This window comes from Staurois parvus, unplaced genomic scaffold (genome assembly GCF_062004578.1).
Source record: "Staurois parvus isolate SC_StPar_1 unplaced genomic scaffold, SC_StPar_1.0 ptg000264l, whole genome shotgun sequence".
NCBI lineage: Eukaryota > Metazoa > Chordata > Amphibia > Anura > Ranidae > Staurois > Staurois parvus.
This window is the reverse complement of record NW_028318060.1, coordinates 7,647,349-7,675,293: the sequence shown is the minus strand read 5'-3', so window position 1 is coordinate 7,675,293 and position 27,945 is coordinate 7,647,349. Positions and strand designations below refer to the sequence as shown.

General features: G+C 38.9%; 1 protein-coding gene across 24 annotated transcripts in view; it reads right to left on the bottom strand.

The window, feature by feature from the left end:
• RIMS1 (regulating synaptic membrane exocytosis 1) overlaps window positions 1-27,945 on the bottom strand; it is a 438,679-nt gene that overhangs the window by 250,402 nt on the left and 160,332 nt on the right. For 23 of the 24 annotated variants that reach the window (XM_089681365.1, XM_089681367.1, XM_089681368.1 and 20 more), the window contains 4 exons: window positions 10,485-10,552; window positions 8,888-8,998; window positions 3,642-3,741; window positions 303-426 (listed from right to left, as the gene is read on the bottom strand). In XM_089681365.1, coding sequence (XP_089537491.1) covers window positions 303-426; window positions 3,642-3,741; window positions 8,888-8,998; window positions 10,485-10,552 — 403 coding nt within the window. Of the gene's footprint in view, window positions 1-302; window positions 427-3,641; window positions 3,742-8,887; window positions 8,999-10,484; window positions 10,553-14,631; window positions 14,689-27,945 lie in introns of all 24 variants that reach the window. The other variant, XM_089681373.1, reaches the window with a different exon arrangement.

Here is a 27,945-nt window from a genome sequence, read left to right as displayed (position 1 = left end):
AATGTTAGCTAAAGTATTAGTGGATGGATAAAGTGGTAAGGTAACTTAGTGTTTGGTTATGGGTTAAAGTTAAGGAGAGGAATGTGTTAACTGTTAGGATCAGGTTAGGTGTTAAAGGTTCATTTTTAAAGGTTCATTAAGCGTAGGTATGGGGTGAAGTTTAAGTGTTATGGGGAGTTGCGAGGATCATTTTCCAGTTTGGATTAAGTGTTAGGCTGCCAGTCACCATAGCACTAATTGTTGGTCTTGTGTGAAAGGTTAGGGTCACTGTTCATTTAAACAATTATATGCATGCCTCTTACCCAATGGGACGGGACACAATGATCTCTACTTGTGGCTCAGATTTTGATTGTAAAATTATATTGTAAACATCTTCATTTGTTGCACCTGGTAAAGGCTTCCCATTCCATTCTAAAACCTCGTCACCTTTAATAAAGGCGAAAAAAAAATAAAAATGTGCCTTAAAACAGGTCAAGCAGGCATAACAGTCACTGATTTTTTAACATATATTAACTAGAAAACAATCCTACAAATTCAAGTTTTCATAATCCTATATTTCTAAGCTGAAATAGCAACCGTATTTTTTGGCAGTATTAAAAAATGTACTTTAATTTTCTTAACTTGCTGCATAGGAAAAATAATACTGGACATGGGTGCTCTAGATTAGTGAAGTGTAAATTATTTTAAAAAGTCCTAACTCTTGCATTAAGATCTGTCCAACTAGCAATCACACAAATCACACAACTCTTGTTCATATGTGATGTGCCAAAATACACTCCCTTTGGTGCCAGCTTCAGTGTATCATACCAATAAAGTGCCAAAACCTCTTACCAGATCAGTGTGACCTCTAAATTATAAGAGATCAGCAGTGAATGATTCATTTCACTACCACTGTCAGCAGAGATCTTTCAACACCATCATAAATGACCAAAAGGCAAATTCAGAGCAAGCATGGAGGAAACATAAGAACAAGCCACATAGTGTAATATTGCTTAAACCATTTGCATTTTTAAAAAATTAAGCTCATATTTTGTTTGAGAGAACAGGCATGTAAGGCACCGCCACAATCCACCAGCGAGCACGATGATGGCAGAGTGGAGTGTATTTTGGCACATCTCAACAAGAGTTGTATGATTTCACCTATGAGCGTTTTTATCTTACGTTATTCACATCTTTAGGGATATGCACTCTATATTCAAATTCATTTGTTTGCACTGAAGGCTCTAATATTACCTCTGCAGCAGGGACTGGAGCACGTGTGAGGATAGAAGGAAAAATGGATGGGGCAAATTACCATCAATTTTGTGAAGAAAATGTGCTGCCCTCTGCCAGGAAGTTGTCAATGGGAAGAAGGTTTAACTTCCAACATGACAATGACCAAAAGCACACAGTAAAAATTATCACACAGTGGTTGAAGGAGAAAAAGGTGAATGTCCTTGCATGGCCTAGTCAGAGCCCAGACTTAAACCCCATTGAAAATCTGTGGACTGACTTAAAGATTGTCCACAAATGGTCACCATCAAATTTAACTGAACATGAGCAGTTCTGCAAAGACGAGTGGGCAAATATTGCAAAGTCTAGATGTGCAAAGTTAGTAGAGACATATCTCAACAGACTACAGCCTGGAATCAAAACAAAAGGTGGTTCAACTAAATACTTTAACTTGGATGTTATTAGTTGCACATACAGCTGGATAAAATAAAAACTGTCAGTTTTCATTGCAGGCTGCAAAGCAACAAAAGTGATTATTTTAAAGGGGGTGATTCTTTTCTATACTCACTGTAAATGTACAGTACATAGGTCTTATCTATTGACATTCAATCTCAAAGATCTGAGTTTGAAAGCATCAGGATTAAAAAAAAAAGGAATACCAATTGAAATCTTGTGCAATTTAGTGAGGATACAAAGCATAAATATAATTATTAGATGATAGATAATTCTGTCTTTAGCTATGATTTATACTGCATGTTCCTAATATATTAGGTTAGTATGGTTCTTTAATGTTGCTCTGTCTCTCATTTTAATATCATGTGACCTACTGTGATTTTGTGGGGGTAAGGTATCTATTTATTTGCTCGTCAAAAATTAGGAAAGCCTTTTTTATTATGCAGCATTTAAAAAAAAAAGAATACAATCTAGAAAATAATCAAATCCAAGTTTCAGTTTACATGCTGCAGCAGCAAATAACCCCTCTTTAGCAATAATAAGTGCCTAGCCAGCAACTAGCAAGACTAATTTGTTAGCTATTGATATATGCTGTGATGTACCATGGAACATACAAATTGATGTCTCTCGAAACATCTTTTACTGATTTGAGCAGATTTAGCCTGCAACCTTTGAAGACCACTAGTCAGTATCTGTTAGATGTACTCATTTAAATATATCAAGATAAGGCATTATTAGAAATCAGCTCAGTTTATCTACAGATCACACTGTACAATGCTTTTTCTCAAGGCTTCATAATGGGTTTTATTGTATATCTCACTGTTGCTGAACAAAGGAAGCACAGTAGGGTAATATGTAATTTTTCTAAATTAGTCTGATTATTTTGCCATCATTTGTGGTAACCCTTTGGCAGCCTATTTATAAACAATTAAATTCTGTTTTATACAAATGATTTTACAAAATAATCTTATCTATTTATAAAGCTATCAACATTTGCTGCTAATTTTCATTATATCATGACATCACACCCTATAACATACAACGGTTTTCAGAATATACTTTATAGAAACTTTAGCAAATTTTTCAATTCACAGAATGCAACTTCCTCTGTTTTTTTTTTTTTAACAGAAATTGCCTTGTTTTATTTTCCAATATCACAACTGTCCAGGTCAAAGGAAAAGGATATATAGTTAAGATCTGAAATGGGTCTGTCCATTAAATTTAGAGAAGTGTCATATTATAAAACAAAGTTAATTTGCTCTTTAATTCTATGTCAATTAATATCATCAACAAGCTAAGATCCTGAAAATAATATATATAAAAATGTGGTTATTTTTAGCAAAAATTATTTATAAATGCTAATATACCTATATACATATAAAATATTGAAAAGCACAATAAACAATTCAATATCAAATGTCCATTATTGGTTTCTGGAAACCGCTTTTTCCATCTGGAACCCTTAATCTTAACGATGGCTCCTGAGGAAGTGAGTGCTAGTCTGTACAAATTGTTAAGTGCTTCATTTGGATGTCCACTAAGCTTCCCTTACTTTCATTACATTTTGTGACCAACTCTAATATTTATTGAGCAAAATATCTACTGTAAGTCTTTAAAACAACAGTCATGTAAATTAAAAATAAAACCGTGCAATACAATACTGTATAGATATTTTGATTTTGAAAAAGGACTACATGAATTTCTGTTAGTAATGCTACTGGACTAAAAGGAGTATGATGGGGAAACTGTATTTTCAAAATATCATAGTAATAACACTGATAGGAAAAACAGCTCTGAAGCTGAAGCTACAGGCATCTGGCGTTGTTATAATTAGCAAGAAAATATTTGCCTATTTCATTGATACATTGGATTTCATTCCTAGTATTGAAGGTTCATGGAACACTATAGACAGTTCATGGAGAATTATAATACCCATAATTTTTCATGTAAACAGATATGAAATAATTTTGAAATACCTGCTCTTAAATGGCCTACAACATCCGCAAGGCTTCCCTTCTTGACTTTGGTGATGAAGGCACCAAGGCGTCCTGCTTCAGTCATTTTACCTCCAACAACCTAAGTATATAATTTATACACACAATTAGAAAAGGAAGGGGGAAAAAAATTATGAAAAGGACGAACAAATATATAAAAATGTATCAATTGAATATATAGTACCCTAGCTAACAGTGGTATAACTGATTTATTCTAAGATTATCAATAAACCTTTACGTCATCATTTTACAAAAAAAAAGCAGATGGTCTGAATGCACTATGTTGTCAAATAAAACCAATACATATTCCATATTGATTAAAGTATTGCTAAACCTTCAACAGTCAAATCAGTCTGTACAGTACATGCTGTAAAGCATGCTTGTTATACGTACTGTGGAACCTAAAGAGTTAATCCTCTGCATTGTGTAAAAAAAGTGGTTTTATCCTGTCTTCTCTGATCCTCCCCTTCTGCCACTGTGCCCAATCCATCTGCTGATAGTACAGAGCCCTAGAAGTCACTTTGCACTTGCTCAGTTTAGTGTGTATTGCTAGAGAGTTTTTTTTTTCTTTGGGGTGGGGGGGGTGTATGTGATCAGCACAGGGCCAATCAGCATTGTCCAGAGGGTCAGGAGTTATGCAGAGTGGAATGAAAACTCTTCTTACAACCTTTAACCAGTGCTCAGCTGGACACTGGATACTAGTGATGATAAAAGGTATTTAGCAGTTTATATTTACTAAAATAATTGCATTCCCATGTTCTGTGTACTGTGGGAGACTGGATATAGTGAATGCAGGGTCCTGGTTTAAGTAACACTTTAAGGAAGGCAAGAGTGGGGTTTATGCAATTTTAGCTTGCTAGCCACTACGGCCACTACTACAGATCATTGCTAAAGTCCAGACTTCAAGGGCAGAGGACAGTTGCCTAAAACGCAGAGATTTGGTACATTATCAAATTAGATTTTGCTGCGAGCTCCTTATTTTCAACTCTAAGGCCACATTGTATACATAATATAGAACTTAGAATCTGTATATTAACATCAAAAACTATCCCTCATATACTCAAAACATTCACAGGGAAGGCAAGCTTATAAATGTTACAATGTATGCAAAGTTGTTTGGCCACCATTACTGAATTGTACTTTGAGAATGCCAATTCTCGGCTGCCATTTTGATGGTTTGACTTCTATGTTGTCCAAGTCCCGGACCTAGACCCAGTATAAAGATATATAAAGACCTAGAACCAATATAACAATATATACTTCTGACCATTTTTCTGACAATCACTTACAATCATACCTCTTTAGGGAATGCGATTAAACATCTGAAAAAAGTCAGACACAGCTAGCAATTTTGGAACAAGGCCTACAATGGCAGCCTCCATAGTTCTCTCGTGATAATGTCACTTTACGGATAACATCACTTTTACTTACAATCATCGTTTTACACCCATATACCGGTACTTTCCTACATTAATATATCATAATTTCTAGCTTCTGTCCCCTGAGGCAGCCTGCAGGAGCCAAGCAGCAAACACAGAAAAGAAATGCTGAGCAGAGGTATTCTGTTCTCCTCCCATGTGACTAATATGTACCTATTTGTAATAATTTCACTGAACCCTAACAAGGGAAGCCTGCCATTAGGCTGACACATGCAGTACAGCAGTTTCAGCAGGCTTGTATCAGTAGGGCAGACACAGCCAGGGTCAAGTATTTAGAATACTGGTCAGAAGTCAGTGTAATGCAGAACAGACACCAGTTGAGTCTTAGCATTTGTATCTGTTGGAGCATTGGCTTGCCCATATATGCAGGTAATCTTTAACTTTATAAAGAGGTAATCTTTAACAAAAAAACACACCAAGACTCCAAATTGCAGCATTCAGAAGCAAGATAAACCTGCAGATAAACAAATACAGTATGCATGATTTTGTTCATAATATCCGCTAACCAATTATGCCTCCCTGTCCTAAACAAAGGTGCAGATATCCTTTTGATCACCTAATGGTTTGTGAATCCTTGATTTCCAAAATCTACCCTCCTGCTACAGCAATTATGTTAAATAAGGTAACCCATAGAAACCTATTAAATGTCACCTTTATTCCATTTAGCGTAGCTATGACTATAAAATAATATTATGATTGGCTGTCGTAGATTACTGTACTTTGTGTTATTCAATACTCTAAGCAAGTTATTGAGTTCTGTTGCTGCAAGACACTCCAAATGATTTTTACAATACAGTACATTCTTATAAAAAAAAAGCTTTTTTAGTATATTGTATTTTCTTTTCATGTGCAGTGAGATGCTGTACTCGAAATGTTATATACACTCCCATTTTGTCTTCTGAGAACTTAAATCATTATTATTTTAATATTACAGCATTTACTGCGTGCAAGAAATGACTCGTAACAAATATTAGTGATGGCATACATAAAGTATTCATTAAAAAAAGGGGGATATTATTAAAAAAATGTACTTAATAGTGAGGTGAGGTGTAGAGCAATCATCTAACAGTGATGAGCTAAGGTTTAGGCCAAACCCAATTCAGCTTGAGCCCACAGAAAGCTATCACATGAAAGCAAAGATGCAACCATACCGCTGGGATCTATGGGACGTGCAGTGCTTACGGCCAAGCAGACACAGAAGTACAGTGGGAGCAATGTTTCTGGCTGCATGTAAACAAGAAAGTTTGCAGGGTGAGGAGGGAAGTGTGCATTATGGCGGGTGGATTTAGAGGAAATTGAGTGTTCATATAATTTAAAACCTTATTGTGCCAAGAGTTGGACTTGTATGTACTGTATGTTAAAGCTCAAAATCCAAAACTTTGAGGATAGAGCAGGTGGCTCTGAGGAAGAAGCAAGTCCTCAAAACGCGTCAGCCTGTTGGATGTCTACACTCCCTATTGCGGACTGTTACTTAGCGCGGTGTTGACCAAGCTGTTTTTTTATGATGTGCCTTGACTTTATTGTTGTTTGTGAGTACAACACCTACTTTATTTCTTATTAAACATTTTTTATGGTAATGCACTAGGCCTGTGCGCCCTCTGTTTGTTCTTTCCCAATTCAGTATATTTGGATTCCCCCGGACTATTGAGGGCAGCAAGGTGTGGAATGTTCCAGGACATTCTTAATGTGGTTGTAGCCTGCATCGAGTCCATCCCCAAGCGCAGGAGCATTTGTGTTTGCTGGTTCTTAATTATTAGCCTGTCACTTTGTTATGACAGAAGAAACTACAATCATCAGTTCAAAAGTTCACATACAGTATATATAATTTTTTTATCTCAAATTATTGACAGATGTGTGTGCACAACACACAATCACTTGAGATACAAATTGTCTTGTTTTTGTTTTTAAATACATACAGTACAATATACTTTTATATCTGTTTACAGCCATAATTTTTTTATTTTAGGTTTTAAAATGTATTATTATATACTATATATTTGATATTATTTGTACTATATTACATATTGCTTAGATGGACTGCAAATGTTTACATTTGCAATTAATATGAAACACCGGTTTGATATACAGTACATATTTATCCTTTGATCATAATTACAAATCTGAGACTTTTTACATTTTGTTGGATTTTTAGTTTGCCTATTCTGTATATACTTTTCAGTATCAATGTATGGATTTGTTTTTGTAGCCTTATTGAGGGGGGATTTTTTTGGCCCCCGAAATGCACTGACTATTGTTCCTTTACAGATTGTGAGCTCACTGCCAAGAATAAAGGTTATATGACCTTTTAAACTGATGATCTGATGCTTAGTTTCTACTGTCTATGTAAACATCTCATGTTAAGTATGCCCCACTCCTGTGGGACACTTTCCCCACTTTGCATTTGGTATCATGGTCGGTGACAAGGACCGATATCTACCTTCACCTGAAGTGCATTTCACTTTATTTTATGTCCCTTTCAGTCAAATTTTAAATGATGTCTGTGTCCCCATGGAGGAGATTTCTCAGTTCTTCATGTTTCTCCATGACACAAGCAACCTTGAAAGGAAATGACTCTACTAGAAAATGTGTTTTTATTGCTACTTGTTTTCCCATTGCGGGCTTCACTCTCATTTCCTGTTCTGTCAGGCACCCATCCAACAAGAAGTAGAAAGATTTTTGTACTATAGCCTACAGCTTTACTCAACATAGATGAAAGTCTAGAAATGACAAACACACATCCAAACAAAGCCAAGGACATTTATTCATTATAATTTCCGCTTCCATACACCTGTCTGAGGCAACTATAAAAAAAAAGATCATCAGCATCACGGTCAAGTGCAGCAAGACGTCAGCTTTATTAAGGCATCGCTGTATACAGCACAAGCAGAAAATCTTTTTTACCTTACTGCAAGGAACTCATTAAGGTAAAAATGTTTTTAGCTTTAGTATCACTTCCATTTTGCTTATGTCTCGCTGCACTTGACCGTGATACCGGCGATTTTCCTTTCTTTAGTTCTTCAGCGGAGGGCAATCCGTGCCTGTGCACCAGCCATTCAGCCATGGATGTTCAATTAAGGAGGTAGAAGCACTGCTTTTTGTTTCTGGTGAGGCTACTATAGTTTTCTTCTGACTTTATCAGATACATGGTAGGCCAACTTCAAGCCAATTCTTTTTTAAATATCTTTTTGGACCCCCTAAAAAAGGGCCATGGCTGCAATGCTAAACTACTGCTTAGAGCTGCCCCCCACTAAATCTCTTCTTTGATATAAGATGTTCTGAGTTGCTCAGGGCGTCATGGCCCTGCTCCCCCCAAGAACTTATGTATCATCCAAGACTACCCACCACTAGGAGAACAGCAAAGAGGAAAAGGATCCAGTCATCATGTGACTGGTCAGAAGATGCCAGAAAAGGGTAAGTTAAAGAAAACAAAAAGCATAAAATACCACTGGGGGCCTCAAGTGGGAATTGAGACACTGGGGGGAAACAGCTCAAAGTTAGACTTTGGAAACATTGTCTTGTTTTCTACATTTTGTTAACTAGTATAGGTGCCCTTTAACTAAAGACAGAGCACCTCTATTGTTTGTGTCATTCTTCTCAGATGTGTATACTTATTATCTATGATATACTGTAAAGTAAGAAGTGACAAAGGAATATCCGGAAATCATTTTCTCTGAAGTGGAAGTCTTGTATGCCACTTACATTCTTCTAAATTCAAAAATATAGAATATATTCTGCATCTAGAAAGCCATTTTAATAAAACCGATGCAACATTAAAAGCAATGTGCTTACTTTCAGTCCCAGAAGTGCTCCTGATTCCTTCGGCATACTTGTTCTCTTATTTAGAATAACACGTCCAATTAAACGATCACCCTCCTTTGAAGGCTGCCAGGTTACAGGATGCTGAATGCGAAGAAATACAAACACAGAATGTATTTGATATGCTTTTCTTTGTTTCAACAGTCAATTCAATGAGCATTTTATCTCACAGTGAAACGTTACGATGAGCTAAATGGTTCAGAAAGCAAAGGAAATCTAGTTATACAAGGCAAACTAATTTAAACAACATTTCAAGAAAATATTAGTGCATTAATGGAAATATACATTTATCAGTTATTAGAAATAACGGACATGTACTGTATACATTTGTTCTTTTTGATCATTACTGTATTTTGGTACAGACTGCTTTTTGTATCTGCCCAATGAAGCACTGGGGTCATCGGTTCAAATCCCAACTGCGACTCTACCGGCATCGAATATATATGTTCTCCATGTGCATTTGTGGGTTTCCTCCCAGGCTATGAACACATGGTAGGTTAATGTGTCCATATCTAAATTATTATTATACAGTATTTATATAGCGCCAAAAGGTTTGCTCAGCACTGTACATTATAGTGGGGGATAGTACATGAGACAATACAGTAACAAAACAATACACGAGGGGTTCGAGGCCCCTGCTCTTTCGAGCTTACAGTCTAGGAGATTGGCTCTAGTGTGTGTATGTTTGTATGTGAGGTAGGGACCATAGATTGTAAGCTCCTTGTGGACTGATGTGAATGTGCAGTATGTAAAATGCCATGCATATTGTCAGAACTATATAAATACCTATAAGAAATATAATAAACAATATTTAATTTATTTTAAAGGTGACTAAACTGTTTACACTTGCTCTAGTTACATAACATACAAAACAGAGTACACTTCTGCAACCAAAACCAACACTGCCATATGCCAATTAGAGGAATCCCTGACAGGGTAAATCTGTGTAATTCCTGTTATTGCACAACGGGGACTTCCAGAATGATTAGGCTCCAGGATCCTAAGGTGTTTAAAGGAAAATTGCATTATGTGTGCAACGAGATAAGAAGATTGGTGGAACAGAATTGACCACAATCAATGTCCAATCATACTGATAGTGGCATATATACCAATACAAGTACAGTATTCCATAATGACTATTCTGGGAAAAATATACACATACCCTTAGTTGATATGCTGCTTATAATTTATGAAGGTAACTATCAATTTCCTTAACGGTAAACTGTATTGCGTGAAATATATTGGCCTCTATCTGAAAAAAATAGTTGTCTGCTTGTCAAGAATGATAAGTGTTTTTATGCTTCTCAGGGTCCTACTCCACTTCCCCAGGGTTTTCATAATATATATACCTATAGTATTGAAAACTAAATTCCTTGGGATTCTGTGATGTGCAGCTTGTCCAAGGAGGCACAGCAACTCTCAAAATCTTCTTGCTTCTGCACCTAATCCCAGTGCACAGACAAGCACTCAATTTTAATGGAAAGCCCACACTTCGCTTGTTAAGACTTTGATGGGTTTTCCTAAAGGAAATCCTAAATGACATTGACGTAAATTGTTTTTTTTTTCTTACCGAGCCAAGGGGAGATGTGTCTCTAGTGTGCCATGTGGCAGGGTCCAACCAGTAATAGTCCAAGTCACCTGTAATAAGTTCAAACATTGGAACATGAAAGCAGCAATTAACATATGAACAGTTAGCAAAGCATAATTATCAGAAATACATATGAACAGTTAGCAAAGCATAATTATCAGAAATATGAATGTATATTTAGGTTTTTCTAGGAAGAAATCCATTCAAATTAGACTTTTACCTGACAGGAGGGAGTATGTTTCAAAGCAATATGTAGGTGCAGACCCTGCAGTCCCATAACAGATTTTGGGGACATTAGATTATTTAAAGGCATATTTGTTTGATAGAGATCTAAAAACAAACACATTTTGGGGTCCCAAAATAATAAAAGGAGTGAAAAAAGTCCTGCTTTTTTTCTTATATCCTATACTTATTTAGCTCATTGAACTTTTACTTTTTAAAGTCAATATATTCATTTTAGTAAGTGAGCGGTCTCTGTGCCTTTAGTAAACTAACTGCTTCAGCTCCCAGGTAATAACACAATAAAATGTGGGTCCCCCACATAAAACAGGAGCACTTGACTTAGGGAATCTAGTAAACTGGCAAAAGATATTTAGCAAGATGCTAATAGGTTGCGGTTATGCACATTATTCACATATCATCAAGGAACAGTAATTCAAGCAGAGAAAGCTCACAGGTTGTACCCTAGACACCACACCCTAAGCGCCGATTCACATATATGCAGATTAGATGCGGTTTGAACAGCGTCCAATCTGCATGACATGTGAAAAAACATTGCTCACTATAGTGCCTGTTCACATACAGTATATTGCCAAAAGTATTGGGACGCCTGCCTTTACACGCACATGAACTTTAATGGCATGCCAGTATTAGTCCGTAGGGTTCAATATTGAGTTGGCCCACCCTTTGCAGCTATAACAGCTTCAACTCTTCTGGGAAGGCTGTCCACAAGGATTAGGTGTGTGTCTATGGGAATGTTTGACCATTTTTCCAGAAGTGCATTTGTGAGATCAGGAACTTATGTTGAGTGGGAAGGCCTGGCTCGCAGTCTCCTCTCTAATGTATCCCAATGGTGTTCTTTCGAGTTGAGGTCAGGACTCAAGTTCCTCCAACCCAAATACACTCATCCATGTCTTTATGGACCTTGCTTTGTGCACTGGTGCACAGTCATGTTGGAACAGGAATGGGCCATTCCCAAACTGTTCCCACAAAGTTGGGAGCATGAAATTGTCCAAAATGTCTTGGTATGCTGATGCCTTAAGCGTTCCCGTTACTGGAACTAAGGGGCCAAGCCCAACCCCTGAAAATGAACCCCACACCATAATCCCCCTTCCACCAAAATTTACACTTGGCACAATGCATTCAGGCAAGTACCCTTCTCCTGGCAACCACCAAAGTCATCAGATTGCCAGACAGAAAAGCATGATTGGTCACTCCAGAAAACACGTCTCCACTACTCTAGACTTCAGTGGCGGCGTACTTTACACCACTTCATCTGACGCTTTTCATTGCAGTTGGTGATGTCAGGATTGGATGCAGCTGCTTGGCCATGGAAACCTATTCCATGAAGCTCTCTACACACTGTTGTTGTGCTAATCTGAAGGCCTCACGAAGTTTGGAGGTCTTTAGCTATTGATTCTGCAGACAGTTGGTGATTTCTGCGAAATGTGTGCTTCAGCATGTACTGACCCCACTCTGTCATTTTATGTGGCCTACCACTTCGAGCTGCTGTTTCCAGTTGCTTCCACTTTGTTATAATACCACTAACAGTTGACCGTGGAATATTTAGTACCATGGACATTTCACGGATGGACTTATTGCACAGGTGGCAACCTATCACGGTACCACACTTGAATTCACTGAGCTCCTAAGAGCGACCCATTCTTTCACAAATGTTTGTAAAAGCAGTCTGCATGCCTATGTGCTTGATTTTATACACTTGTAGCCATGGAGGTGATTGGAACACCTGAATCCAATGATTTCGAGGGGTGTCCCAATACTTTTGGCAATATAGTGTATGTCCGGCGCACTGGCAGTGCAGATTCAGTGCGGTTTGAAAAGGATTTCTGAGCAGTGTGGTCCGGTTCAAGTGCGGATTACAGGCTTATGACTTCTATGGGAACTCTTTCTAAACCGCATATATGCAAACAGGATAATCCTGAGAGCTAATCCTGTCCTGAACCTGATGTAAACCTGACATGAACAGATGAACAACTACTTCAATTATCTGTGAAACCTAAGCTTCAATCGACACCACGCATATGTGAATCAGCTCTAAGTGTGGCCATTGCTATAGCTATTAGGACAACATGATACTGTAAGCCCAGCAACAGGTTCGGTTTAAAGCCATCCACCGTAACTATTTCTATGTACCTACAGTATCTTTTGCTTCACGGGAACTCTACTCAACTATTGTGACTTAGATTTTATATAGGGCTGAGGACTCTCTCCCTGCCCACATTTAGCAGCAGTAGGTGCCAGAGTGGCTAATCACCAAAGATGTCATGTGAAAGACATCGAAATGAGCAACATGCTCCATCTTACCTGAAAGTACAAAGTATGTCCCTTCCCTAGGAAAATGGAGTAGTGGGGGAGCAAAGGAAAGGTTAGGAGCTGGAACTGGAAAGGTAAACAGCTACAGAACTGGCATTAAAGTGAACATATTGCTTTAACCTGCATGGGCAAAGCACAGTTTTACTTTAAGCCCCTACTACCCGATTGATATATTTGTTTTATTATCTTATTATAGGACTTATCTTTAGCACAGTTCTCATTGCATATCTGCCAATTCTACTTGTCTACATATGCTGTCAGCATTGCCACCCATTGGCTGAACTAGTTTTCAAAAGATTTTGCAGATTTGCAAGATAAAAATAAACAACAGCATTTTGGGGTTGCATACAAACTATGCTTCCCTGGTTTTTGCAGAGGCAAGCTGGTTAAAGAAGACCTTAACATATGCTTCTTTTTTGAGAAATTCAGAGTGAAATATAGATGTTTCTGATATATAGATGATTTGTTTCCTAAAATTCTTGTAACTCCAAATTCCCAAATAATATAAAAACACCTTTGTATTATTTTGTGGATTCATTCAAATATATTACATGTATCTTAAATACTGCTGCTAACACACACATACATATATATATATATATATATATATATATATATATATATATATATATATACACACACACACACACACACACACATATATATATATACACATATATATATATATATATATATATACACACATATATATACACATTATATATATATATATACACAGATATATACACACACACACATATATATAATTTTTTTTTCCAAAGAAAATGGTTGATCAGCATGTTTATATTCTGCACATGGAAAAAAATCTACATACACATATTAAAAATATGTTCCAGTGTACAAATGAAGCAAAGATCTGAAAAGAGCAATTATGACAAGCAAAACCCAGTAGCTCGTGGAAGCTAATCCAATTTCCGTTTGCTACAATTAGACTACTAGAAGATGGAATCTGATTGGTTAATGTGGTTATTGTACATTATTATTATTTAAACTTGATAAAATATTATTTATTGTAGCGATGAGAAAATAGTTGTACCTTTATATCCCACCACAGGATTAACCAAAATGCTTAATTATATGTAATACATACATACTGTATGTATACATTAAGTAACACAAAGCACTAAAAATATCAAAGGAAAAATTACATAATGACAATAAATACATTTTGTTTACTGTTTAAACAATTACGTGTGGCCTTTAGATTCAGCATAGATCTAAAAGTGCTTATTGCCGTCTGTAACGGCCCGTAAGTGCTGCTAGAAATATATTGCTTTACATTAGGGAGAGAAAGATAATCCGATTCCCCACCCAGAGTGTAGAAGCATTAAGCTGTCTAAGTGTTATGATACTCCTTATAGGAGCCTTTTCATGTGATTGATTTTCATTTACTGTAACTTGAAAGTAAAAAGCGACATATTCATGCAAATAGTTGTGTTAACCACAGACTTCTTTCCAAGCACTGTCCAAGACGAGCAATCTTCTTCTACATTTAATGACACGGTGCAGAAACAGACACTCATTGCTTTACAATAGGCTCTTAAAATGTACTAACCACAGCATGACTGAAGGGGCACAGGACACTCCAACTGTCTTCTGCCAAACACAGCAGCTAAAAATAACCCAGACAATCTGCGTGAATATTATTCCAGCGAATACCATCACTACGTTAAAATAAGGTAGGGGCATACATTTCCATAAGCAACAGAAAAGATTCATCCTTCCCAACATGCACATACAGCCTAAAAGGAATTGCATGCTACTGCTTGCTTCCAGCCCTCTTGATAAAGTTAACATAGCCTGAAAACTATAACAAGCAAATTTACACACAGAACCGAAGATCCTCAAACCATCATTATCCAGGCAAATGACATAATACTAGACTATCAATCTAAACATGCAAAAATCCACAGTGAGATGCACAGGTGTAGTACATGCTACTGAACCGAGAAAGTCTGCAGCATTCTCCCAGTGAAAGCCTGTCCTATCTGCAGACCCACAATGGTTACCTGTCCCTGTGTGCAGTGTCTGGAGCAGAAACTGGACAAGCCCTGAGAACATAGCACAAGCATCAGTGAGATCATAAACAGCTGACAATAACGTAGCTGGTGATAGTCGTGCTGGGTGTCAAAGCAGCCAAACAACAAAAAAGATCTACAGATGTGCTGGAATAAAATCAGCGGCGGCAGCTCCGTTTAATGTCTGAGCCAAAACACTCTGCAGTGTCCAGCATCCCACAGCACTGAGGCCAGAGCTGCCATATACAGTGTGCTGCTGTCATCAAAACAAATCTCTGCAGCGGATTGCCCTCATTGATTACCACATTAATCAATAGCTACTCAGTGCAATACTAACTAGATTTCGGTTTCCGCCGCGACAGCAGGCCTGATGAGTTTAGAATTAACAGTCCTGTGAAAAGGAATGCAAATGCCGGTCATTTGTAGGATGTGGCATGAAATAAATTTTGCACCCCATAAAAAGTGGTCTGAAAGGAACTGTGCACAAGCCCAGGAACTGCAAAAAAAATCAATAGCGTGTTGCTGCAGCCATCATTCCTGTTTAACAGGTTATCCTGGTTGCCTTTTCATGGAATCAAATTAACCTGAGTGTTATAGGCATTTACTTTGAGACCACCAAAAGCGTGGAGCAAATAGTAATGGTTCCTTAAAGGCAGTGGTATTAAAACTATTTATAAGGATAGGAAAGAAACCTACTAATAGCACAGTGGCTAAATGGTTAGCACTTCCCCCTGACAGTACTAAAAGCAGTTTGAATCAAAACTCCGGCACCACCTGCCTGGAGTTTACATGTTCTCCCTGTGCCTGTGTGGGTTTCCTACAGGTACTCTGGTTTCCTCCCACACTCCAAAGACATGCCGGTAGCTTCCCGTCTGCTGTATAGAAGAAGTACTGCTACAGGGCAGCACGGGTGTACAAAATCACATATATTTACGTGATTTGCATTTCCGGGTAAGGGGTGTGCGTGAGCAACGTGCTGCCATTCGCAGCTTCGTCTGTCAATCACCGGGTCCCGGCCAGTGATTACTCCCTGGCACCCGGTGATTGCCGAGCATCTCCAACGGGGGGGGGGGGGGGGGACCGTTTGTATACAAAACAGTTCTCTCCCCTGTCAGCTCCTGTACACTGGTTTACATGGGTGTGCACAGCCATGCAAAGCCATGTGCTTACAGTCAAGGGGTTAACATGAGGAACAATCAAAGGGTTAACTGTGTGCTGTTTTACTTGTGTCTGTGTCCGTGTGCTTCGCTGTAATCACACTGCTTTGCATGGCTGTGCTATGCTGACAGGAAGGAGAGCTGTATTGTCAATAGATAGCAATCACTGGGCACCGGTGAGTAATCACCGGCCGGGACCCGGTGATTCACAGCAGCAGCCGCGAATTGTGGAGTGGGTAGGGAGGCGTGCACCCCCTACCCAGAAATGCAAAATCATGTATGTATATCTGCTGTAGGGCAGTTGGGAAGCAGTTAATAGCAAAAAGTCAAAAATATAGTTTTTTTCTAAAAATTGTCGGTCTTTTTGTAGCACAAAAAATTATAAAAAACACAGGCGATCAAATACCACTAAAAGAAAGGTCTATTTATGGGGGAAAAAAAGGATGTAAATTTCATTTGGGTGTAGCGTTGCATGACCGCACAATTGTCCATTAAATTAATGCAGTGCCTTATCGCAAAAATGGCCTGATCAGGAAGGGGGGTAAATCCTCTGTAGGGCAAGTGGTCAATTGGATCCTGTATAAATTGGTCCTAGTATGTGTATGTATGAATACAAGTTAGGGACCTTATATTGTACACTCCTTGAGGGTTAGGGACTGATGTGAATGTACAATATATATGTAAAGCACTGTGTATATTGACAGTACTATATAAGTACCTGTAATAAATAAATAGCTGAGGTTACTTCCTGTGCCCTCAATAGAGTCCACTGACTGTGAAAAAAGCGCACACACACAACAGCGATGTTGACAGAAAGAACATAGTAGCACATAGACAGACTGAGCTGTCACCAACAGTTCCAGGTCACTGGTTCTGATCAGGAATCAGCAGGATAGTCTCTCAATAATATGACCACTGTGAGAAACAAACACAGTGGTCACAATAGAGAACCCACGCCCCCTCCTGGGTAATAAAGCAGAACTAAACTCTCTCAGTCAACATTAAAGAACGTGTTACCCCAACATTTCATATTCCTGATTTGTGTCTGTTGTACCATGTACTTGTGTTAAAAATATCCAGTTCTCTTGTATTTTTTCCTTTTTGTGAAATACCTGGTGATGTTTCCAGTCCCCCTGCTTTCCTATTTGAAACAGACCACACTAAACATAGAAGCTCATCCATCTCAGTGTGGTCAGTTGTCTGGCTGTGCTGGGAGCACAGCCTGTCTGTCCTCCAATGGCTAAGACTTGTGTGCTAAAACGCCCCCCTGCAGAGCCATTGACTGGGAAGATCATTGTGCTGCTGTATCTCCACCCCCAGCTCTCTAAGCCCCTTATATGCAACTGAGAACAGCTGAGAAAAGAGTTTAGGTGATCACTTACTAAAAAATAAAAGTATTTATATTTCTTTTATATGTATACACAAATGTTTAGCCTTTTATTTTAAACTGTATAGGTTGTTCACAAACACTTATTATATATTTTTGGCTCACCCCTGTATACTGTGTACATAAATATACAGTGTGTGTGTGTGTGTATATATATATATATATATATATATATATATATATATATATATATATATATATATACACACATAGTATATACACACATACACACTACAGTATTCAGGTATATATTCTGTGCTTTGCACAAACCTCCCAGCTTTCTGAAATGGGAATGAGGGACACCTACTAGCAAAAGTATGTAGGCATAGGACACACCCCCTGCTACGCCCCCTTTAAAGGAGAATTGTACAAAAAAAAATGTTAATATAAACCGAAAAGTGCATTTTTACCACTACTATTCCTTTATACTGGCTTTTGAAGTTAATAAGTGCAACAATTTAGAAACTGGATGAAAGGTTTAGCACTGTGAAACACTTTTTGATAGTTAAGTAGTGCATTTTATATACAACTATATAGATCAGATCAAAATGAGGGACGAATGAGGAGGAAAGAGGGACAGAGGGACTTTGTTTCGAATGAGGGACAGTCCTTCGAAATCAGAGACAGTTGGGAGCTATGTTTACATCTTCTAGTCCAAACTGCTCAGCTGTATCCACTGTGCTGTGCATTGTATACCTCCTCCTTCTCAACCATATACACTGTTCTGTACATTTCATACTCCGCACTGCTCTGCTTTATACACTGTGTGGTGCACCATGTACTCCATAATGCTATATATATGCTGTTCTATATTACTGTATATATTCTATACACTGTGCTGCACATGATATACTCCAAATAGTTTGGATGTAGATATTGCACTGTACATTATATATTTCATGTCATTTGGCTGTATAGATAAGGTAGGTTATATTTTAGTTTTGGATAATGTGACAGGGTAACTTTATTGTCTCCATTGGGGATATTTGCTTTCATTATTAATTATAATGATAATGGTCTCTGATACAGAAAATATTTAAAAAGCCAACATTTTTGAGTTGTCACATAAGCAAGGAGGGGAATCTTTGAATGCAAAAACCTTTTGTGGCGACAGTTGTCTAAGGCTCACTAAACACATTACAATCCGATAGTACAACGTACAATCTCTTTTAGATATACCAAAAACTGTGCAATTTAATGTAAGCACACGCCTGATTGGTTATACATTGATTGGCTAGTTTAAGGAGGGCCTTATATTACATAGTTTTGGTAAATCTAAAGATTGTAATAACATGTATGGTGCCCAATGCTTTTTTTTCTCAGAGAATAGGTGGAGGAACCCCCTCCTCCTTCTGAGTCACCCCTTGTCTCTTCCACCCTACCCACCTCTGAGCACCGTCCCTTGGTTCCAATCCCCTCTCAGTATTGAGAATTTTTAGGGAATGCCGATCTAAATATAATTTTGTGGTGCTAAGTAATCCCCTGCAGCCAACATTAATAGACTCTCTAGCAGCCAGCAACAATAGACCCCTCCCTCAAAATGGACCCCAAAGCAACAATAGATCCCCACCAGCAACAACAGATCTCAACAGCAACAACAGACTGCAAAGTCAAAGTGGATCCCCTCCAGTGACAATAGATCCCCTGACAGCAAGCATCAATAGACCTTCCAACACACCCCAGAACCCCTTGCTGTTACATGCATTCAGTGCTAGAGGTGCCATAACTGCGTTCCCCCGCATTCCCACTGAAAAAAAAAACCCTTTAGAAAGACTATCCACTTGCTTTGATGGGATCTCTGCTTACCTCCTGCTGTGCCTCTGGTAGAACACAGAGAGAAACAAAAACTGACAAGGGTCCTAACTATTCCCTGCTCTATCCAAAACTACAGAAAGTGTTGGCTTCACGTTACCATTATTCCACACTGCTCAGCTCTTTATACTGTGCTGTGTAATGTATTTCAAGATGCTCAACTTCATACACTGTGCACTAAATCATATACACCACACAGATTTGATGCACACGTTGTGCTATAAAATACATACTCTACAATGCTTGGCTGTGGATAACTGTGCCGCATAAGAGTGCACTGCCTTTTCGATACCCAGTTCTGTAGGAGATACACACCACACTATTTGCAATATAAACTGAGCTAAACATTATACATTCCAGAGTGCACATCTGTATTTATGCTGTTATTCACCCCCCCCCCCCCCAATTCCTGTCATTTCAGTTAAATGCTCAGTTATTCCTAGAGAAATAATACAATTTACTTTTACGTGGGGGGGGAGATCTGGGGGCCCCCTTGCTTAAGGGGACTTCCAGGTTCTGATAAGCCCCCCGCCCGCAGACCCCCACAACCACCGCCCAAGGTTGTGGGGAAGAGGTCCTTGTCCCCATCAACATGGGGACAAGGTGCTTTGGAGGGGAGAGCTCCTCCTACCCCAAAGAACCCCATGTTGAGGGCATGTGGCCTGGTATGGTTCAGGAAGGGACACTCATTCGCCCCCCCCCTTTCCTGACCTGCTGGGCTGCATGCTCGGATAAGGGTCCGGTATGTATTTTCGGGGGAACCCCACGTCATTTTTTTTTAAATTTTGGCATGGGGCTTCCCCTCAAAATCCATAGCAGACCTGAAGGGCTTGATATGGATAGGAGGGGGGACCCCATGCCGTTTTATTATTTTTGAATTGCTGGCAATTCTTTCTTTTACATTCAGTTGTCAGTGGGGAATCCCACTAACAGCTGAAACATGTTGCATGCTTTTCCCTACTAAAATACAGCATGACTTGATAAAATAACTCAATATTTTAGTAGCCTTTTTTAGTGAATTTACTGTTTTTCAGTGCATTCTGGGCATTTGGGAGGGTCTCCTGAGCTTATCTTTTAAAAACGCTTCTAAACGCAAACGTGCATAAAAAGCGGCTAAACGCGGTATGCAAATGTGGCTAAACTGAAATTTTTTAACCTACGTTTTCCAGCAGTTTCCAGCGTTCAGAAGAGTTTTCCAAACGCCCCGTGTACATGAGCCCCTATCCCTCGTCCCGCTGCAGCCAGTGCTCTCTTCTCACTGATGATCCAGGTTGTGGGTAGTCCCTCAGCACCCTCAAGTACAATGTAGTGCTATTGGCCCTGCATTGTACTTGATAATATCAGCGTTCCTGCAACTGCCAGAGCACCTTAGAGAAGATGCTGCAGGGGTCAATCATATAGCATGGAGGGAGCGTGTGGGAGACAGAGATTAGGTAAGTAAAAGTCCTTTTTACTGGTACCCTCAGAATACACAAGCATTCCATACTTGCAGTGCAGGAAAAGCCGTATGGCAAGAGAGGATTTTTCTTTCCCACGGAGTTCAGCTTTACCTATACTTGTTCCCAACATGTGGTATCTATACATTTCAGACCAGGGCAGTAAGTCACCTTCTTCTAGGAACTTCACAGTTTACATTTTACGCTAATCATAAATCATGTATACAGAGATATCAGAAAGTGTAGTAGTATATGAAGACATGAGGGATTGTGTAAAAAATACTGTATATTAGCAGTAATAGAGGACAGTAAAATAACACGGGGGGGGGGCTTGACATTTGTGGCCCAACAGAGGGGTGCTCAATAAATATTAGCTTTCATAATTGAATACACACTTTAATACGCAACAAAATCTGTTCTAAATGATACTTTAGAGAGCCAACATAACATATCATCACAATTAATCCTGTGAATACATTTAGTACTACCTAACATACAGTATACAAGTAAATTAAATACATTTAATATACTATACTAATATTAGCCAGATTTAAAACAAAGATGCTTGTTTCTCCTACAAACACTTGATACAGTCCCACTGTTGAGATGTAAGCCTTTATGTAAGCTAAATCACAAAGAAATCAATATTTACAACAGTACTTTATCAAAGTTTGGTTTAACAGTTTTCAATCACTGGCATGCATAAACTAGGAATCACTTCTACTGCCTTATAAATTCATCACAACAGTTTAGAGCAGCAGCACCCAAATTACTTTCATCTGGCTGCTGAAAAACAGCCTCTGCAAGAAGAAGGCCCCCCATGCAGGCTCTGCTGACTAGAGGCTTTCTTCGTCAAACTCCCCAGAGACTTCTAAGGGGCTGACAGCTACAGTTAGGTCCATATATACTTGGACACTGGCACAATTTTCATACTTTTGGCTCTGTATGTCACCAGAATAAATTAAAATGAAACAATCTAAATGAATTTGAAGTGCAGACTTTCAGCTTTAATTCTAGGGGTTGAACATAAATATCAAGTACAAATTTTAGGAACTGCAACCATTTTTATACACAGTCCCTCCATTTTCAGGGGCTCAAATGTAATTGGACAAATTAATATAATCATAAATAAAATGTTAATTTTTAATATTTGGTTGAGAATCCTTTACTGGCAATGACTGCCTGAAGTCTGGGACCCATGGACATTGCCAAAGACTGGGTTTCCTCCTTTTTGATGCTTTGCCAGGCTTTTACTGCAGCTGTCTTCAGTTGTTCTTTGTTTGTGGGTCTTTCTGCCTTTAGTTTTGCCTTCAGCAAGTGAAATGCATGCTTAATTGGGTTGAGATCAGGTGATTGACTCGGCCATTGCAGAATATTACACTTCTTTTCCTTCAAAAGCTCCTGGGTTGCTTTTGCAGTGTGTTTTGGATCATTGTCCATCTGTACTGTGAAGCGCTGTCCAATCAACTTTGCTGCATTTGGCTGAATCTGGGCTGACAGTATATCTCTAAACACTGCAGAACTCATCCAGCTGCTTCTATGTTCTATCACATCAAACACCAATGACCCAGTGCCACTGGAAGCCATGCATGCCATCATACTGCCTCCACTATGTTTTACAGATGACGTTGTGTGCTTTGGATCATGAGCTGTTCCAAGCCTTCTCCACACTTTTTTCTTCCCATCATTCTGATACAGATTAATCTTAGTTTCATCCATCCAAAGAATGCTTTTCCAGAACTGCTCTGGCTTTTTTAGATGTTTTTAGGCAAAGTCTAATCTGGCTTTTCTATTCTTCAGGCTTATGAATGCTTTGCACCTTGTGGTGAACCCTCTGTAGACTTTGACAATGATACGCGCACCTCCTGGAGAGTGTCCTTCACTTGTCTGGATGTTGTGAATGGGTTTTTCTTTACCATAGAGAGTATCCTGAGCTCATCCCCCACTGTTGTCTTCCGTGGACGTCCATGCCTTTTTATGTTGCTGAGCTCACCAGTGTGTTCTTCTTTCCTCAGAATGTACCAAACTGATGATTTGGCCACTCCTAATGTTGCTGCTATCTCACTGACAAAGTTGTTTAGTTTTTGAAGCCTTACAATGGCCTGTTTCACTTGCATGGATAGCTCCTTTGAACGCCTGATGTAGGTTCACAGAAATAGATTCCAAATGCAAATACCACACTTAGAATCAACTTCAGACCTTTTACCTGCTTAATTGATGACAAAATAACGAAGGAGTAGCCCACACCTGGCCATGAAACAGCTTTTGATTCAATTGTCCAATTACTTTTGGTCTGTTGAAAAAGGGGAGATGGCTACTCTTAAGAGCTGTAATTCCTAAACCCTTCCTCCAGTTTGGATGCACATACGAGGGTATAAACCTGAGAGTGTGCACTTTCAGCCCATATTCATTATATAACAATAATTTGAATATGTTTTGGTACAAAACTAAAAAAAAATAAAATTGTGCCTGTGTCCAAATATATATGGACCTAACTGTAAAACTGGCCATCTACAGTTCAAATTATATATCAGAATTGTGAGCTTCAGAGTCAGAATTTTGGATTTCAGAGTCAGAATTCTGAGATTAAAATTCAAAATGTTCCACATTACAGAAGATCCCTGCGACCATCCTAAATTCAAATCAAATCCTCAATTTCAAAATCAGAATTCTGAGAATTTTTAGTTTAAAAGCCAGTTTTAAGATCGAAAGTCAAAATTTTGAGAATAAAAATCAAAATTCTGAATTTCAAATTCCGACAGTCAAAATTTATAGTTTCAAAGCTAGGTAGAACTTTCACAATGAAACTCAGAGTTTTGTTTAGTAAATATTAGAGCTGGCCTCAGTGCTCTTTCACACACACATATAAATACTTAGCCTGGGTTCACACTTGTGCGGTGCGGCATATCACATGTGATTCGCACAGGAACCGCACCGCATTCCTGTGCAAATCACATGCAAATTCTGTGCGGTGCCATTTGAGCCATACATTTTGTATGGCTCAAATCACACCGCATCCACACCAAAAAGGTGCAGGACCCTTTTTTTGGGCCCACACTAGAATCAGATCGCATAGGTATTCACACCTAAGCGATCCGATTCTGCACATCACATCATGATTTTGTGGACCAATTTTGGGGTGTTGTTAACTTAACATACACACCTGCAGCGGTTTGTATGAATGGGGTGCGACTGTGATGCAGTGCAGAATTCGCACAGAAACCGCTTTGAATTCCGCATCACATCAGTGTGCACCCAGGCTTACCCTTATCTAGAAATCTTTACAACCTGAAAAGATGCAAAGACTTTGTGTGAAAAACAGACCTTTTCCAGAAATAGCAAATAAAATGGTGAAGTGTAAACATAGGGAGCCATCCTTTCCCATGCTTAACACACCTTCTGTTTCAACTAAGGCACCCTTTAAAATTTGGCAGAATCCAAATTCCACACCAATCAAAAATTTACTGCAGGTAACGCATGCAAAAAAAACAAGGTACCTTGTGCTGCACACACACTGTGGCCAAACTGCAGCAGGGCAATGTGTAAGGAGAATGCAAAATAAAAAAACTACAATGAAAACTACATAGCAAAAAAATAATTTTATATATATCATCATTTTTTTTTTGTTTGCTATGTGGATTTCATTACTTTATAAAAGTTGTGCTGCACTTTTTGTTATTTTGTATGCTGCTTACACATTGCCCTGCTGAGGTTTGGCCACAGTGTAGGTGCGGTGCAGGGTACCCGTGTTTTTCATGCGCATTACAGGCAATGTGTAAGCAGCATACAAAATAAAAAGAAGTGCAGCACAACATTTAAAAAGTAATGAAAACCACATAGCAAACCAACCAAAAAAAGATTTTATATATATATATATATAATCTTGATTACATGAAAAACAATCACCATGTTTGCAATTACCAATTCTGCTACTATCACAAACATTTTGTATCTCCCAGAGCTCATATGCAGCGCGCTGAAGAAGCCTTGTCCCTGTGTCCACCGCATAGTAGAGATCAGACCACTAGCCTTGCGTGCCTCCCTGACAGAGCCACGTGGGACAGCCCTTAGAAATCGATGACATCATCGGTTGGCAGGGAGGGTGTTGCCCGCGGGGCTTCCCGAGTGCCTGTGACATGATCTGAGTGCATATTTAACTCAGCGAACCGGCACCACTGCAAAGAAAATAGAGTAAGTGGTGGCGAGAAAAATTTATTTTGGATGGCTCTGGGAATTTTTTGGCCATTTTGTCGCGGCACCCCGGCTGAGAAACGCTGTGTTAAACTACTGAAACACGGCAAAGGAAGATACATGCTTTTCTTGCAATTAAAGTGTTTTGGAGAGTGGGGAAGAGTTAGAAATCCTGTTAGTGTTTTATTTCTAAATGAGGCTCTGATAAAGAGATTTCCTTTCATTTCCTGTCTTTCTGTACAATTTTACTATACAGGAAGTGAGAGTATATCTTCAAAAGCCACACAGACATCATTATGCATTACATTTTTTTTTATTAGGGAAGGAAAGCTTAGAATCCATGGCAGATTTCGATTGTTGTACGTATCCCTATTGCATATATGTCCTTACTTCCTGTTTGGTAAAACCTTTGCCAGCGGGACAAAGTCATAATCTCTTTAATTGAGTGCAACATGCCAGTAGTAACCCAAAAAGTGTTCTAACTCTTTTACACTCTATCCAGAGCTAAATTCAAAGGTTTTGGTTGCACATTACAGTTTAGTGAAATAGTCATCATGTTGATAGTCTAAATGCCTGCCGATCAATTCAAAGAACAGTTTATTCTGCAGCTAAGAAATATCTGTCCAAATTTCAAAATAACGATCTGCATACAAGGGCTGGTGAATATTCAGTAAAGTGGAGTGTACTTCAGATTTCTAGGTTTTACTTTTTATTGGCATTTTTATTTTCAGCAGAAAATAAAGTTGTCTTTGAGTGGCCTCTAGTGGTCAATTGGAGCACCTTTCAAGAAGAAAGATTTGCACAGTCTGAATGAAGCAAGCAGGCTTTTTACACTGTGCGACACCATCTATTACTTGCATTTTCCAAATACCCCAGGGTTCATTGTTTTTATTGACTGTACCTGCAAAAGTCCTCACATTTATGGTCAGTGAGCTGCTACTAAAAACTTCATTGTACATCCAAAGTGAATATTCTTTTTGATGTTATGCATAATGGTTTGCTAACATTAATTGTAATACTGCTACAAAAATAGTTCAAATGTTCTGGTTCTAAATTAAAATATCTGGGTAGCAAGGTGGCCCCTTCTGCTCAGCAGCAGCAAATCCCAAACAGGACACTATCTGCATGACGTTTTCATGTTCTCCCTGTACGCCCAAAATAGGTGACTGATCTCCAAAGTGTTTGTGTTACTATTACTCTTTTCCATGTTCCAAACAAAAAAATATTAAACAACTATTTTTTTAAATTAAGTCATCCAACCCACTGCTTCAATTAAAGCTGAAATTTAGCTACTTTTTTTTTTCTTTTCTTCTCCGGCTTTGGTGACATTACCTAATGAAGTAGGTTTCATGTCATGAATCGTGAAGAAATCTTCAATGGGGATGTCCGTCCTCTTCCTGTTTCTGAACTGGTGCTGTGGGGATTAATAGTTCTGGCTCCAGGTTTAGATGCTGTAAAATAGTTGAACTATGGACAGGGGCGGACTGACAACTCATAAGGCCCCCGGGCAATAGGGGATCATGGGTCTCCTGTGTCCTTGCCCACACTCAAACCACACCCAAAAAAGCCTATGAAAGGTACCAGAGACATCTCATGGGGCCCCCTACTGAACCCGGGCCCTTGGGCAGTGTGCAAATGTTCAGTCCGCCCCTGGCTATGGACCTACCCCCCTCCTCCCTCCCATACCTACCAATTTTCTGAGATAGAAAAGAGGAACACAATGCAACACAAAAGTATGCAGGAAAGGGCCACACCCATGGTTAAACAGAATTTACCTCTACTTTTTCTTTATATGGATTTTCATAATAAAAAAATGCAATAATTTAGAGGTTGGTTGAAAGGTTTATTTACTTACTTTTGATAAATAGTTCTTTTTTTTTAATAGCAGTCTATACCTCAGGCCAAAAAGGAGGGACAACTAAGGAAGAATGAGGAAATTGCTCCAAAAGAGGGAATGCCCTTCTAAATGAGGGACAGCTGGCAGCTATGCTCCCTCCTACTCCACATACAAACATTCTTTCTTTGCATTCATTGCCTGTAACAGGATCTCTGAATGGAGGAAGAGAATCCTGTGACTCATATGACTCTCCTCCATTCAGAGATGTCATATGCAGTATAAACAATGAAAGCACTTTTCTCCATGGATGAGAAGACAGGAGGGGGCAGGTCCCCAGCACATCTTTTTCACAGCAGCTCAGCTATTAGTAGTGCAGCCATTATCCCCCAATGTGCCCAAAGTTTAGAGACAGTAATGGAACAGGCATCTCTGCAACGAAAAGTCCTCCAGGACCAAGCTGTCTGCCCGACGTGTGGCATACTTATGTTAGAAAACTGTACAGCAAGAAAAATAGCTAAAATCCAGCTTTAAAGCAGAACTAAACCTTTGTATGTTTTTTTAGCTGCCATCTTAGGCTCTGTTTGATTTGCACTGCCATGGTGCTGCACATGTGATCAGTTATGACACCAGCCATTCCATGGTTTGACAGTTTGGTGAGAGCACAAGCAAATGTGACAGCATTCCCAACGTATGGCGGGAATGTAACTTTTTTTAAACTGTTAGCTCCAGTTTAAATGGAGTTATTAGAGTGGAAATATTTTAAAGGTGAACTACAGGCAAACAGCTGAGGAAAAATGTATATGGAAGAGGTTTACCCCCTAAAGAATTTGTATTTCTGTCCAGCCAGCCTTGACACATTTACACAGCCCTATCACACAGCACAGTCAGGTTGGTGGCTTGAACTGCAATTAGGTCATTTCTCAGCTCCAGTCTGTGCTTGGACAGTGAAAGAACAGCAGAATGATGTAGTTATTCATATGGTCTCTTCTTCTGTCACTATGTTTCTTGCATGCCTGATTGGCTCCTAGTAC